Raw genomic sequence first — 14900 nt, forward strand, 5'->3', positions numbered from 1 at the left:
GGCCAAGCTCTTCCCAGCCTGGATCACCGGAGGATTTTCCAGAAGATCCAATTTCAAACAATCACAGAATTTCAGAATGGTTTGGGTTGGAAAGGACCTTAAAATCATCTCATTCCATCCCTGCCATGGGCAGGGACACTTTGCACTGTCCTAGGGTGCTCCAAGCCCTGTCCAGCCTGGCCTGGGACACTTCCAGGGATCCAGGGGCAGCCACAGCTTCTCTGGGCGCCCTCCCCACCTTCACAGGGAGGAATTCCTCCCTAATATCAGATCTAAACCTCCTACCTGAGCAGACTTGAGGATGTTCCTGCAAACCCAACAAAGCAACAACCTGAACTCTTCATTTTCCAGCAGTGAGAGATCCGGTTGTGTGTTTTTTTCAGATCTTCTCTGGCTGATGAGGTTGTCTTGGTTGATGGAAAGGAAACTTCTAGGGTGAGCAAGGAAATCCGGCAGAGTTTGCAGAATATTCTGGGCAGAGGTGATGCTCTGGCTCAGCCCGAGATTATTGTGTTGCTAATTGCGTTCCCGGCTAATTTGGTGCGTGGTGATCATGTCCACAGCCACCCTCCCCCGATAAAACTGCAGTTAAAGCCAGCCCGACAAATTAGAGAACAAGGCTTTTATCTAATTACAGGGCAGGCTGGGGAAAGCCATCGGCACTGCGGGGTGCGGGTGACAACCCTTTGTGGGTGCCAACACTTTGTGGGTGATTATCTCTCCACAGCTCCTGTTTTGGGGGTTGGTGGCACTGCAGCGAGGCAGGAGAGGCTCCGTGGGACAACTGGTGACCGGGTGTGATCCTCCCTCCCTGACTTCCTTTGGAATTTTGTGCCAAAGGAGTTCTGTGGTCCCTTCTGAGAAATTCTCTTTCATGGGGATCTGTTGATGTGTGGGCATTCAGTGGATTTGGGATTATTTATCAGCAGCCTTGTCCTCCTTAACACGAATCTGAATCTAAATATGAATATAAATGTGAATATGACCTCCAATGTAAACATGAATATCATTATCAATATTAATATCCATATCAATGACTGTTCTGGGTTAACTGGCCTGCACCCAGCTGAGGGAGGGGCTGGGTGGAATTCTGGGTTCAGGAATTCAAGTAATTAGAAGGTAAAGGATTAATCAGCTTGGAGAACAAGGGCTGGGCAGGATCTCCAGTCCTGGCTGAGTCACATTTTTACATCTCTGCTTCCTGCTGTGTCCCTTGGCCAATTTTAAGTTGCTCCAGCCAGGCTGGATCTCCTGGGGTAAATTTGTTCTTGATCTGGAGATCCCAGCGTGTCCATGCTCCCACCCTCACTGGGATATCACCTTGGAATCTGGGAATGCCCGGGTTGCTCCAAAATGTTCCAGAGGAAAATCCAGTCGCTTTGGGAGGTTCAGTTTTCCCTCTGGAGAGTTTGGGATGCTCTGGGAGGAATCACCCATTGAACAGATCCCACCCTGTTGCTGGAGAAGATTTTCACCTGGAGAAGGCCCAATTTTGAGATCAATCCTACTCCTTCTCATACCAGCTCTCCATGGGAAATTTCCTTAAAATGAGGAATTCTTCCCATATCTGGGTGGTTTTTTATTTGTTTGGTTTTTATCTGCCTATATAGGTTACTGCCCCCAATGCAAACAGATTTGAACAGTGTAGGTCTCTCAGAAATTGATTTGTGTGTCCAAAAAATTCCATTTTTGTGAAGTTATCCCGGGCAAATGTTTGGTTTAGAGCGTTGTGCTTGTCCCGGATGGATCCGGATCAGGGTCTGTGGGGTCATTCATTAGGGCTGGGACGTTTGCACAGGGCGGAATTGTTGAGAACTGGACTGGATGATCCCTGAGGGGCCGTTCCAGCCGAGATATTCCCTGATTTCTGTGCTTCAGCTGCAAGCCGTCCCTGGCCGAGCTGTTGGGAGCTCCTGGAGCTCCCTCTTGTGCTGAGCATCACCTGGAACAGCGATTCCCGTGTTCCCTAAAACCTCCCGTGTTTTCCTTCTCCATCCCACTCCCGTTCCCTCCCATCCCTGTTCCTCCCCAGCTCCACCTCCCAGCCTGAAAACCCTTTTGTTGTGCCCCGTTCCAGCACCAGGTGACATCTGGCACAGCTGTCACCGCAGCTGGAGCCTCTGTCACCTCCACGGAACCGGGGAATTCCTTCCAAGGGAAAAAGAAGAGATGGGAATGAAAAAGAAGAGGTGGGGATGAAAAGGAAGAGATGGGAATGAAAAAGAAGAGATGGGAATGGAAAGGAAGAGATGGAAATGAAAAAGAAGAGGTGGGAATGAGAAAGAAGAGATGGAAATGAAGTCACTCTGCTCCTGCCCTAATCCTGGTGGGATTCCTGGTGGGATTCCTGATGGCATGTCCTGTGCAGAACCAGCAGTTGGACTTTAATGATCTGTTCCAACTCGGGATATTCTGTGATTTGAGTCAGGAGATCTAAAAAATACCATGGATTTTACAATTATTTATGGTTTAGTACTGTTATACATTCCCCTGTTCATTTTTTTTGAGATATTTTCCTGGCTGAGTCACAGAGGAGGTGGAGAGTTTTAGGCATCTCTTCCAAGGAAATCCGTGGGAACCTTCTCTCTGATTTTAGTGTCAATCCAAAGCCCTTGCAGAGAGCTTGTATACCAGAAAAAACAAAAGTCTCACTTTCCTTTGCTTTTTAATTCCCTAAACACCGCAACCCCCCTCAGATTCTCTGAGTCCAGCACCCACAGACAGTTTTATTCCCAGATTTTTGCTTCCTGCTGTGATTTGAAGGTGCTGCAGCACCTCTCTGCATGTGCTGGAATTCTAAATTTTATTACACAGCCCGGATTTCCCAGAACCAAGAAGAATTTGGGTGAAAGGAAACCAGAGCTTTCCATTTCCTTCTTTCCGAGGAGTGTTGCAACACCTGCCGAGCTGAAATCACCTGCAAAGGGACTCTGTGCCGCAGGAACGGGGCAGGATCCGATCCCGGGTTAAATGTCCAAGCCCTTTGTCTTAAAAAATGCAGATTTAACTTGGGGAGTTGCAGGTTAAATGATGATTCCGGTGGTTTTCCTGGGAATGACTGCCCTGCCCCAAAGGAGTGAACTCTCACCTCCAGCCTGGAATTCCAGCCCCTCTCAGATGCTCATTTTCCCTGAAATCTAGCACTGGGCACCAAGGAGGGAAACAATCCCCAAAAAAGCAAAGCCACGTCTCCTGAGGACGGTTTTGTTTCCCAAACACACAAGGAAAACAACATTCCCCACGAAAAAAAAATAAAATAAAAAAGGGTGTCCATGACATCCCGAGGCCGCCTCACAAAAGGTGCAAAAGGGGAGCCAGGAAATTTTATCCCTTTTCCCTTTTGGCTGCCCCGAGTTTCCAGAGGAGACAAAGGACGCAATTTCTTAGCCCAGACCTCCCCACAATGGAAATCCTGGAGCGGGGTTTGGGATAACACCCGGGGGAATTCGTTTTACATCCCAAAAGGCTTTTAAAAGCCGACCCCAAGTGGGGGAGTTGAGCCCAGAATAATCCCTGAGCTGTAATTCTGGTGTCTCCCATAAATAACCGCGTGTTTCTGGTGCTTTAAAATCTGCTTTTCGGGACTCCAGAGATTGGAATAGGCACCGGGAAGTTCTCAAACAACTCCCCAAATGGTTATTTTTGGGAAATAGAATATTTTGCATCTCCTAGCCAGTAAATTTAAATTTAAATAAATCCCTATTTAGGTGCATTTCAGGTGCCATCCTGCAGATTTAGGGGATTTGGGCAAACATTTGGTACAGGGGCTGCGGGATCCACTGGCACAGAGTGATGCAGGTTTTCCCCATCTCATCTTCCCTCTGATATCTGAATTTTAGTGACACCAGAATTTACTGGGAGATCATTTTATCCCTCTGAATCCAATGGAAATCCCTACTGAATGTATTTTCTCTGGCGGAGCATTTAAAATCCTCCATGAACCGTTGCTCTTTTTCTATGTGAATGAAATAATTTTCACCCCACGCAGTATTTAAAGATCTCATCACAAATGAATCTCCTCCATGCCCAAATTTAAGCTGAAAACAGAACAACTCTAAAGGCAAAACCCAATTATTATTTTCTCTTTCATTTCCAAGTTTTGTTTCTCTCAAACATTTAATTCACAATTCGATCATTTTGGGAAAAAAAAGTGAATTATCATCCAAATTTGCTCTTAGTAAAGGGAATTTAATGTGTTGCTCTCATGATCCCACGGAACTTTTCTATTTTTCTTTTTCTCCTTTCCACTCTCCCAGCTCAGGGAGGGGATTGTGATGCCAAATCTGCGTTTTAAACACAGAGGGAAACCTGGACCTTGCAGAAATAAATGGACAAATTCCTTCTCCTTGGGGTCCTCACTGTCCAGACAAATTCCCTCTGAATCTGATACCCCGTGAGTTGACAGAGGAGCTTCCATAAATCCCCAAAAACTGGTGCTGGGGGAGAGCCAAAACACCCAAGCAGCATCCCAGGGTTTGAGGGAAGGGTTTGATGATTTCCTGGGATTTCAGTGTCTTCTTGATTTGATTTCCTGGGATTTCAGTGTCCCTTTGGTTTGATTTCCTGGGATTTCAGTGCTTTTCTTGCTCCTTGCAGAGGATGATTTTGCCAACCCCAGAGTTTAATTTCCTGGGATTTCAGTGTTTTTCTTGCTTCTTGCGGGGAATTTTGCCAATCCCAAAGTTTGAGGGAAGGGTTTGATTATTTCCTGGTATTTCAGTGTCCCCTTGGTTTGGTTTCCTGGGATTTCAATGTCCCCTTGCTCCTTGCAGGGGACTTTGACAATCCCAAAGTTTGAGGGAGGGGTTTGGTTTCCTGGTATTTCAGTGTCCCCTTGGTTTGATTTCCTGGGATTTCAGGTTTTTTGTTTGTTTGTTTTTGTTTTGGTTTGGGTTTGGTTTTGTTTTGGTTTGGGGTTGCTTTTGTTTTTGTTTTTGTTCTAATCCTTGAAGGGGACTTTAACAATCCCAGGATGTGAGGGAAGGTTTTGATTTCCTGGGAGTTCAGGGTTTTTCTTGCTCCTTGCAGGTGGCTTTGCCAATCCCCCCTTGTCTCCCCTGCAGGTTCTCATTGGCCACAGCAGCAGCTGGGACAAAATAAAACTGATTCTCTCCCTCCCCCCCCCAAAAAAAAGATTTCCTTTTTGCAGGTGCCATGGAGGGGGAGTTCTCCTGGGAACAGGAGCGTTTATAAGGTAGGAGGAAGTTGTAGAATTTAAGATAATAGGATTTGTCTCTAGAAAAATTCCTGTCTGTAATCAATGTCTAACTGCATGAGGATTAGGGTTTTTCTTTCCTCACACATCTAAGAACTAGAAATAATTCAGCAAGATAAAGGGCAGTCTTTATGTTTATTTATATATATTAAAATATAAATAAAATATATTTATATAACATAGTTATAAATAAATATTAAAATTTATTTATATATAAAAAGAAATGCGTTTATTTTAAATCTATTTAAAAGTGATGGGTTGGGGTTAAATTCCTGCTGTGAACTGGAATATCTGAAATTTTAGGGAGCACAAAAACCCCCCAAGTGTATTATCGCCATCTTCTTATGGGAAATATGGTAATAATTAGTAGATATTTAGATCCAATTAAATGCAGGTTAATTTTATGAATTATATGGCACTGCAGAAAAGTTCAATTCTTCCTATTTTGTGTCCAGTGTGAATTATAATTTTAGTGGGAGGATCCCAATGAATGATTTTCTATTCAGTGGTGGTGAATTAATGTCATGAAAAAGTCCAAAATTTCTGTTTTATTTAAGTGCATTGGTTTAGATTTATATGAATATATATAATACATATATTTATATAATCACAGACTGGTTTGGGTCAGAAGAAACCTTGAAGATCATCTTGTTCCAACCCCCTGGCATGTTAAAAAAAAAAAAGCTAAAACAACTGTTTAAGAATAATTAAAATAGAAACAGCCTTGCCCATTAAAATGAAAATCTGTTTAGTGATTCCTTGCTCCAAGGATTTAATCTTTCCGGGCTGGTGAGGTATAATTTGGTTATTAATTATGTTTTTTCCAGTGATTGACAACAATCCATCAGTCTGGATTGGAGAGCTGGAGAGTGGCTTTGGGGCTTGTGACGCATGACAGGAAAACTTGGGAATGGTTTGGATTTGAGAACTGATTTAGAACTCCCCCAGAAAATTATGAAATCCCCAAAATCTCTGGGAGTTTTTTGTGTGGAAATTATGGCTTTATTCACTTATCTTCAGCGTTTTACAGGACGCTCCTGTGTGAGGATATTGTTCAAGAGGCGAATTTGGGGGGTTTTTTCTCTCTTCCCAGGCAGGAGATTATCCCTTTTTTTTTTTTTTTTTCTTTTTTCCTCCTTTTTATCTTTTTTCTCCTTTTCCTCTTTTTTTTCCCCTCCCTTTTCTCCTTTTTTTCCTCCTTTTTCTCCTTTTTCTCTATGGCTGCAGCTGCAGGCTCTGGCTGCTCCCTGGTGCTGAGCATCTCCCTGCACATCAATTCCGGGGAAAACTCTTCATGGTGAGGCTGGCAGGGAAAAAAATAAAAAATCCCATCCTTGGACAAAAATCTGGGCATGGAATCCCAATCTAATTAAGCATTCATGGAGAAAGGATAATTTATCCTCGTGGATTGAGTGGTCCCGATGGGCAGCAGTGATCACGGGGGGGAGTTTTATGTGAGGAAATCAATTTTTTCATTCAATGATTTCATTTGGTTTGAAAATGGTGAGGAAAAAAAATATAAATAAAAATCTAAATCTAGATCTAAAACGGAATTGTTGAAGATGGAAAGGTTCCAATCCAGCCCCCAAATGCCTGGTTTGGGGTTGGATCTCCTTTTGCCCTCTGGATGACAGGCACAGGGGGGTCTCTCCCGGAGGTTTTCCCGTGCTGTGGAATGCTGTGGCTCCCGAGGAAGGTTGGGTTTCAGCTTCAGCAAGAAAGGGACTCTGTTCCTTTTTGCATTTACAGGTGGGGACCTGGCTTGAAAAAAGGAACAAAGGTGCTTTTTGTGAGGAGTCACCTGAGAGGCATCACCTGGCCTATAGGAAAAACCAGGGGCTTTTTTTTTTTGACCTTTCTTCCTGGGTCAGCTGAACTGACACTTGAAAAATAAAAAGAGCAGATGTGAAAGTTTACACTAAAAAAAAAAAAAATAAATTCCACAAAATCAGGCAGAAACAAAGGGGAAAAAATCAAGATAAAAAATGATGGTAAATTTGAAGCTTTGATTTCGAAGTACCTGAGTTTGGAAAACCTGATGTTTCATTTTGTTCTCATTTATTCTCATAGAGAAAAGCTTTTTATTGTGTGTAGTTGTAGCAAAGGATATGCTGAGCACAAACCAAGAAGATTTTTTTAGCAAGCATGGAGAGGTCTCAAGAAAAGCAAAAGATACCTCAGGCAAACGAAACCCACGTTTTTACCAAGTCGAAAAAAGGTCCAAGAATTTTCCACTGCCAGAAAACTGAAAACCAACTTCAGGCTTAAACCTCAACATAAAATGGTAATGATGGTAGTTATGATAGGCTAAAAGTAATAGTAAAGGCGTTGTGTATGATGCTGCTTGGTTTTTATGTATTGAGATGCTCAGCAAAGAAAACTACATTGTAACCAGAGCTAAAGTGGACTTCAGGCACGCCCAAAGTGTGGCTGGCTTTTGCCGTTTCTCTAGTTTAACCAACGGGATTAGAGAGGTGTCGTTCCTGTTCACCAATTGATGCTGTTTTACACCACAACGACACAGACTCCGAACTTCAGGAGGCTGAAAATGACTCTTGTTTTTGGGGTGTGTCTCCGTTTTATACTATTTTACACAGACCAATTGGATTGGTGACACAAAGGCAAAACCTCTTCACTCGCATTGGTCAGAGCAGAGGGACATCAAGGAGAAGTCTCTCCTAGGAAGAGGAATGATTAACAAAGTCACAGCTACAAAAGCATTTCTCTTGTTTACAGGAAATTCCCTGGGAAAAAAATTTCAGAAAACCAAAACACCTCAGGCACGGAACCAGGGCTACGACCAATCACGTTAAATCTGTGTCAGAACACCTTATAAAAAGTAGTAAGAATTAGAAAATAAAGCCTTCTTTCTCTACGCTCTTTGCCTTCCGAAATACTCGGAGTCTCTCCTTCGTGTCCCACAGCGACAGCTGGCAGCTTTCGGCCTGGCTCTGTCGCCCAGCCCCCAGGACTGCCGTAACACCTTCGATACAACAAACAGCATTTCGAGGAGTTGTCCCGCACCTCTCACTCAGATGATTCTCACTCAGATGTTGTCCCACGTCTCTCGTTTCCCCACAGCTGCTGCCATGTGGATCTCCCCAGGGCCCATCCCGCTGCTCCTGGTGCTGGCGGCCGTCCCCGCGCGCGCGGCGCTGAAGGTCACCCCAGCCGTGCTCCTCACCAAACCCAAACCTTCCCAAGCGGCGCCTTCTCCCCCGTCTGTCCCGGGGAAAATCCCGTTCCCAGCAGCTCCGGGCAGAGCCGAGTTCCCCACGCTCTTCCCCCCGGAGAATTCCACGCTGGATTCGGCCGAGTTCTTCTTCAACTGCTGCGACTGCTGCCCGCCGGCGGCGGGGCCTCGCGGCTGGCCGGGCCCGCAGGGACCCCCAGGTGTGTCAGCCCCTCTCTGCTGGCCTGGAAACACCAAACCCAGAGGCTTTTCCCTCAGGAAATCATCGGGCAGGATTTGTGCAGCTCGCGGGGGAGCAGATCTCAGCAGTCTGCTGCTCTTCTGATCGCTGATCCATGGGATAGGAGGAAGGGAATGGCTGGAGCTGGGGCTGGGGAGGTTGGGGTTGGGTGTTGGGGTTTTAGGGAAAGGTTTTTTCCTCCTGCCCAGGCTCCTCAGGGCATGGGAACAGTCCCTGGGAGCTCCAGGAATGTTTGGACACCGCTCCCAGGGATGTTCAGGATTGCTGGGGTCCGTTGGATTGATGATCCTGTGGGTCCCCCTCCAGCTCAGGAGATTCTGTGATTCTGTACCTCTCGGAAATGCGGGATGTGATTCTGATCTGTGGAAATCCAGAGCAGAAAAGGATGTGTCAGCCACATCCTGGAAGTTACAAACCACAGGTGTGAGTGGGAATTCCTCGGGATCACACGGGTGTGGGACTATCCCAAATCCCTGCTGGCAGGAGGCCACACCCCTCAATTCTCTGTTCCCGCCCTGATCCCACTGGACTCAGCTTTAATTCCACATTCACTTCAGCCACGTCTTTATGACCCCGAAAACTACCTCCAAGAAGTTTTACATCTTTACTGAAGGTTTATTTTCTACTTTTTCTTTTTGTCTTTTTCCCATTGCAAAAGAGGAAATTAATTAAAAAAAAAATATTTTGGGTTCAAATTTCAAAATAAATAAATGAAACACAAGAAGCAGCTCTTTATAAAGGACCTAAATAATTAATAAAAAGCACTTTGTGTCTTCTTTCTACTGCTAAAACAGACATTCACAGAGCACCTAATTCTACTCCTGCTCGGATGAATAGTGCATTAGTCTGGACAAGTTCCCTTTAATAGCATTGATGTTGGGGATAGGAGTTATTCATCTGAGGAAAGGTGGGAAAATGGTGAAATAATTCTCCTTTAATCCAGTGCACTCCAGGGATTTTCACCTCCCATGGCTTGGGAATGGTTGGCTCATGGGAATTGGGGTGGCTCTAAAGGGAGTTTGATCTCTCATCTCTTGATGGAAAAGTCCTTGTGGGGATTGAAGGTGCCAAAATCTGCTCCCAGACAGGCTCCGGGAATCTCTGGATTCCCAAGGGGATGGAAAAGGGATTCAAACCCTCTTTTCCGCAGCATGGAGCTCTTGGCCAGGTTCCCCTTTCATATTTGCAGAATTAATTCTCCTTAAGGAAAGGGACAATTCCAAAACTGTGGCAGCTCCTTGGATGTGCTCAGATCTTAAAGACAGATTAATTCCTGATGTTTTATGGACCTCTGAGCTCCTGTGGCTCTGAGGCAGCTCAAAGCTGGTTTTAAAAAGTCTTTAACTAGGGCCCAGAGTGAAATGCAAAGCTGTGAGATTTGGTGATGTCAAATAAAGCAAGCAGCTCTTCCCAAGGCGATGGAATCGCCTCGTATCCACTCCTCAATGCCACACTGCTTAGGTCTTGATGAAAATGTGATTTAGAAGTTAAACCTTGGAGTTACTGAGATAATTTTGTTGCTTTTACAGGTGCCAAGGGGGAGAAGGGAGATGCTGGGCTGCCAGGGCTGCTGGGAACTCCTGGCCCTCAAGGTCCAAAAGGCTCTAAAGGAGATAGAGGTAAACCAGACTAATGGAAAATGCTGTTGTCCTCATAAAATGCCATGAAATTATTAAAAAGCCATATTTTTCAAAGCAAAAGAAGGCTCCTGCTAGGGATTGAGCCCTGGAGAGGTTTAGCTGGCATCAGTGCAGGGACAGGAACTCAGGTGGTGGCAGTGTTTGTTCAGGTGGAATAGGAGCAGCTGCTCATAGAGATCTCATCAGAAATTCTTGTTCTGAACAGGAGTTCAAAATGTGGGTTCAGTTTGCTTTGCATTAAGGACAGAAGTAGGGAAAAGCCTGCACAGAAGTTGTGTGTAGAGGTGTAAAATCTGCATTTCTATTTTAATATCTCAGGCAAAAAAACTTCAGTTAAGATACTGAGAAACCATTAACCTGAAAGTATTCCTGAAAGGAAACCCAGCCCTTTGTTTGGGGCTCGGAGCAGCTTTATCCTGACAGGATCCTGCTGCTGCCTCTGGAGAATCACCCGAGGTCCCAGCAGCAGAGTGTGCTGCTGTTCAGTCTCTGCAGCCCCTCAGGCAGTGATTTGCTCCTGGAAAAAAGAGTTTTGGCCACCCTGAAACGAGGAACGAAGAGCTGTCACCTTCTCCATCTTCCGTGAAACAGCAGCAGAGGGGCAGGAATCTGGGAGTGAGGTGGTGCTCAGGGCAGGAATCTGGGATTGAGGTGGTCCTTGGGGCAGGAATCTGGGATTGAGGTGGTCCTTGGGGCAGGAATCTGGGATTGGGGTGGTGCTCAGGGCTGTGGGATCCAGCTGAGGTTCCTGAAGGTGTTTCCTTAAAACCCCCATTGCTCACGTCTGTTTCACTAATGAGGGGAGGGACACAGGCACACGGCCCCAGCGGGGTGTGAGGTTTGCTGGGCTGCACACAGCAGCACCAGCTCATGAATTCATTCTGTGCTGGAATGTCCTAGGAGGAAAAGGGGAGCAAGGGGAGCGAGGAGCCAGTGGGAGCCCCGGTTATCCAGGGAAACCTGGGCTGCAAGGTAAGTCTGGAAAATCCAGGATTGCTTTGACCTTTCCCTCTGCTCTGGGGTTTGCAACAGCGTGGAAGGACCAACCCCTTTGGATGGTCCTTCCATCTCCAGAGCAATCCATGTTTATTGGTTTTAATCTTCTTTTTTCGCCCCCCCAGGTGAAGCTGGAGCCAAAGGCAATAAGGGCAACTATGGCTTCCCTGGACTGAAGGGACAGAAGGGGGCTAAAGGGGACACCTGTGACAACGGCACCAAAGGAGACAAGGGGGACAGGGGCGACCCCGGAGAGCCGGGAGCGGGCGGGGAACAGGGGGACAAGGGAGAAAAGGGGGACACGGGGGAAAAGGGATACTGCGGGGAGCCGGGGGGCAGAGGGGCCAAGGGGGACAGAGGGGAAGGGGGCACCAAGGGGGAGAAGGGCAGCAAAGGGGACACGGGCGCCGAGGGCAGCCGAGGGGCGGCCGGCAAACAGGGAGACAAGGGCGAGCAGGGCCACAAAGGTGACAAAGGGGACCTGGGCCCCGCAGGCCCCGGCGGGCCCAAGGGCGACGCTGGCACCAAGGGCGGCCGGGGCGCCCCGGGCAGGAAAGGCTCCCGCGGGGCCAAAGGCGCCCCTGGGGACATCCCCAGGTCCCCACGCTCGGCCTTCAGCGCGGGGCTGTCCAGGCCCTTCCCTCCTCCCAACGTGCCCATCAGGTTTGACCGCGTGTGGTACAACGAGCGCCGCGACTACGACCCCGCCACGGGCAAGTTCAACTGCAGCGTGGCCGGCGCCTACGTCTTCTCCTACCACGTCACCGTGCGAGGCCGCCCCGCGCGCCTCAGCCTCGTGGCCAGCAGCAGGAGGGTGGCCAAGGCCAGGGACACCCTCTACGGCCAGGACATCGACCAGGCCTCCTTCCTCACCATCCTCAAGCTCAGGGTGGGCGACCAAGTGTGGCTGGAGGTCGGCAAGGACTGGAACGGGCTCTACGCCGGCGCCGAGGACGACAGCGTCTTCACGGGGTTCCTGCTGTACCCCGATGGGTTTGAGGTCCTTCTGTGAGGTCGTAGTGGGAAGACGACCCTGGGGAATGTAATTTCCCTCCTGGGTGTGAGAGGAGAAAAGGGCAGCACCTCGGTTTAGTTGTTGGTTTCGTGATGTTTTAACAAGAACGTTTATGTTCGCAAGGCGTGGGTTAGTTTGAGGAAGTCACACATCCTTTGTCCGTTATCCAAACACCAACACCAATGGGGAAGGCATTTCCCAGCACAGCTCGTAATTAGAATTTTCAAATCACGGAATGAAACTCCTTCCCAGCTCCTGCAGTCCTTGCATGGTCCAAACTCCCTCTAGGAATCAGTTCTGATCATCTCTGATTTTGATAAAAATGCCAGGGTTTGATTTATAGAGCTCAGCCAGATGAGAACATGAGCAGTAGGTTCCTTGAAATCACCTGAAAAGATTTAAAGTTCATTTATCCTTGAACCAGTATTATTTAGTGCTTTAGTCTTGGTCATGAATTATAGAAAAAATTGTCTAAAAGAATATTAGATCATTGTAAAAAAAACCCCTCCTAACTCTTGTTCCTGAACAAAAATAAATCTGAAACTTTCAAAAGTAGCTGAGAGGTGAATATTTTATTTTATGGCCCTACTCAGACCACCAGGTTCTGAGCCTCTGATGTTCTGCAGCCAGAGCTTCCATGCTTTACTCTTTCTTTTTTGAAATTTCCTGTTTCAATAAGATAAAATTGTGGATGGACTGAAAATGCACTGGCTTTGTTTCAGCTTAATCTCAGGCTTGCAGCCTCTAAACAAATCTGGTTTTAGTCTGAGCCTGTCCAGACTTTGCCGCATTTAAGAAGGGGCAAAAAGAGGAATAAGTCATCCTAAAACTCAGATTTCTCTGATTTATTTTTTTTATTCATGGTTTAAGTGTTTGATGGGAGATGGATGATTTGAAAAAAGGTTTTATTTTAATTTTCTTTGTGAAGGAATTTGGGCATGGGATCTGCTTGAGCCTCTGTCTGAGGGAGCCAGGCAAATGTCTGGGAGAGGAGAGAAAGAAAAAGCAGCTCTGGGCGCTCCTTTTCTGTGTTTTTCTGGTTAAAGATCAATGTAAATGTGGCTTTTCTAGACAACAAAACACTGATATGCCCCTGACTTGGAAGCCGCCATGAGGCAGTGGGGGAATTTCTGGTGCACTTTTCTCCTTGCCAGAGGAAACATTTTTTATTTTTTTAATTCCTAAATTCTCTAGAGTTGCCTCTTGCCCACCTTTCTCTCTCTAATTTCCACCCCTTAAACTTCAGGCTGTGTCTGCTTAATGAAAAAATCAGGTAGGAAATGCTCATTGAGGAAAAGAAATTCGATCTGTGGAGGGCTGGGAAAACTGGGAGGATCAAGTCCGGGCAGACAGACACTGGGGCTTTGTTTGAGGAGATGGAGATTCCAAGGAGGGAAACTCTCTTTTACAGGCTCTGTGCAATATTATCCTCCCACTTCTCATTATCCAAGGGAAGTTTTATTGCTCCATAACCATTTATCAAGCTCTAGGATATTCCTAAATGCGTGTTTAATAGGCTGCTGCATCGCTTTGGGATTGAAAGGGCACCAAACCCAGTCAATAAAACCACCTGGCTCAGTGTCTTTCCTTTGGCAGAGTGGATAAAGTGCCAGGATAATCCCACGGTTTTACGGGAGCTGAACTGTTATTTTTTTCACTTTGACTCCTGCCCTTTTCCTTTTGATATTCAGCTGGGTAACTAAATTGGGAACTAAATTGGCTTTAGAGGTGGGAGATTGGGGTTGGGGAGGAAAGCTTTATAAACACCCAGTCCAATGATTTGGATTCGAAGCCTTTGTGATGCTGCTGAGCAGCTCTGGTTGGATAAAGCTGTTATCAGAATATTTTCTCTTTGGGGGGTGGGCAGCAGTTTGGAGCTGTGGAAAGTAGGGATGAAACTACAGGAGGTCCTGGGAATGGGGAAAAAAAGAGAAAATAAGCTCCACATGTTTCCTTCTGAGTCCTTCATAAGCTTTTTGATATCAAATAAAAATTCTAGTTAAATTTGACACCTTAAAGTTTTCTGTATCTCTTGTCTTGTAAGTCACAGCTCTTGAAAATCAGTGTTGGGAAAATTGAGATAATGGTGAAAATTCCCAATGTTTCCTCTGGGATCACTTAACAACAGCTGAAGTGGTTGTTTTTCCCCCTCCCATAAAAATGTAAATTGGAGGAGGAAATGTCCCAGGCTGGGGGTTCCTGGCTCTGCTCTCCTGGGAGAAGGGGATTTTTCCCAGTCTCCCTGATGCTGAAAGAACTGGCTGATGTTTAATTAGTTCTGCTTCTCCTGGATAATAAATGGGGAGAAGGAATGGGTGTTTCCTTTTCCCTGTGACTGCAATTCCCAATTTTTGCCATGGCTGGCACACGGAAATAAAGAATAAAGATGGGATTTCTACAGCTGCGGCCCCCAGCACGGGCCTGGGAGGGGATAAATGGAGACAGGCTGGAATTTCAGGATCTCTCTGTGTGTTCAGGGCAGGAGTGTGGAATTCCCTCACCTGTGCAGCCTCTGCTTTCTGTTGTCCAAACGTCTAAAATCCCCGGGGATCCAGATCTGTGGGGTCTAAGAGAAAAACCCAAGGATTTTTATTGAGGGA

General features: G+C 46.4%; 1 protein-coding gene across 1 annotated transcript; it reads left to right on the forward strand.

Annotated features, from left to right (window-relative positions):
• Positions 1-5149: 5149 nt before the first annotated feature.
• OTOL1 (otolin 1) lies at positions 5150-12297 on the forward strand. Its single transcript, XM_066193908.1, has 5 exons — positions 5150-5194; positions 8297-8608; positions 10179-10268; positions 11190-11261; positions 11411-12297. Exons 2-5 carry the CDS (start codon positions 8305-8307, stop codon positions 12295-12297), a joined length of 1353 nt encoding a protein of 450 aa, XP_066050005.1. The 5' UTR covers positions 5150-5194; positions 8297-8304.
• Positions 12298-14900: the final 2603 nt, after the last annotated feature.

This window comes from Chamaea fasciata, unplaced genomic scaffold, assembly GCF_029207755.1.
Source record: "Chamaea fasciata isolate MVZ Bird 193981 ecotype frontalis unplaced genomic scaffold, bChaFas1.0.hap1 SCAF_11, whole genome shotgun sequence".
Classification (NCBI taxonomy): Eukaryota; Metazoa; Chordata; class Aves; order Passeriformes; family Sylviidae; genus Chamaea; species Chamaea fasciata.

Coding starts and splice junctions, on each gene's coding strand:
- OTOL1 (XM_066193908.1), top strand. CDS start 8,305: ATGTGGATCTCCCCAGGGCCCATCCCGCTGCTCCTGGTGCTGGCGGCC. Junction 8,609..10,178: donor GGGCCCGCAGGGACCCCCAG/GTGTGTCAGCCC, acceptor TTGCTTTTACAG/GTGCCAAGGGGGAGAAGGGA. Junction 10,269..11,189: donor AGGCTCTAAAGGAGATAGAG/GTAAACCAGACT, acceptor GGAATGTCCTAG/GAGGAAAAGGGGAGCAAGGG.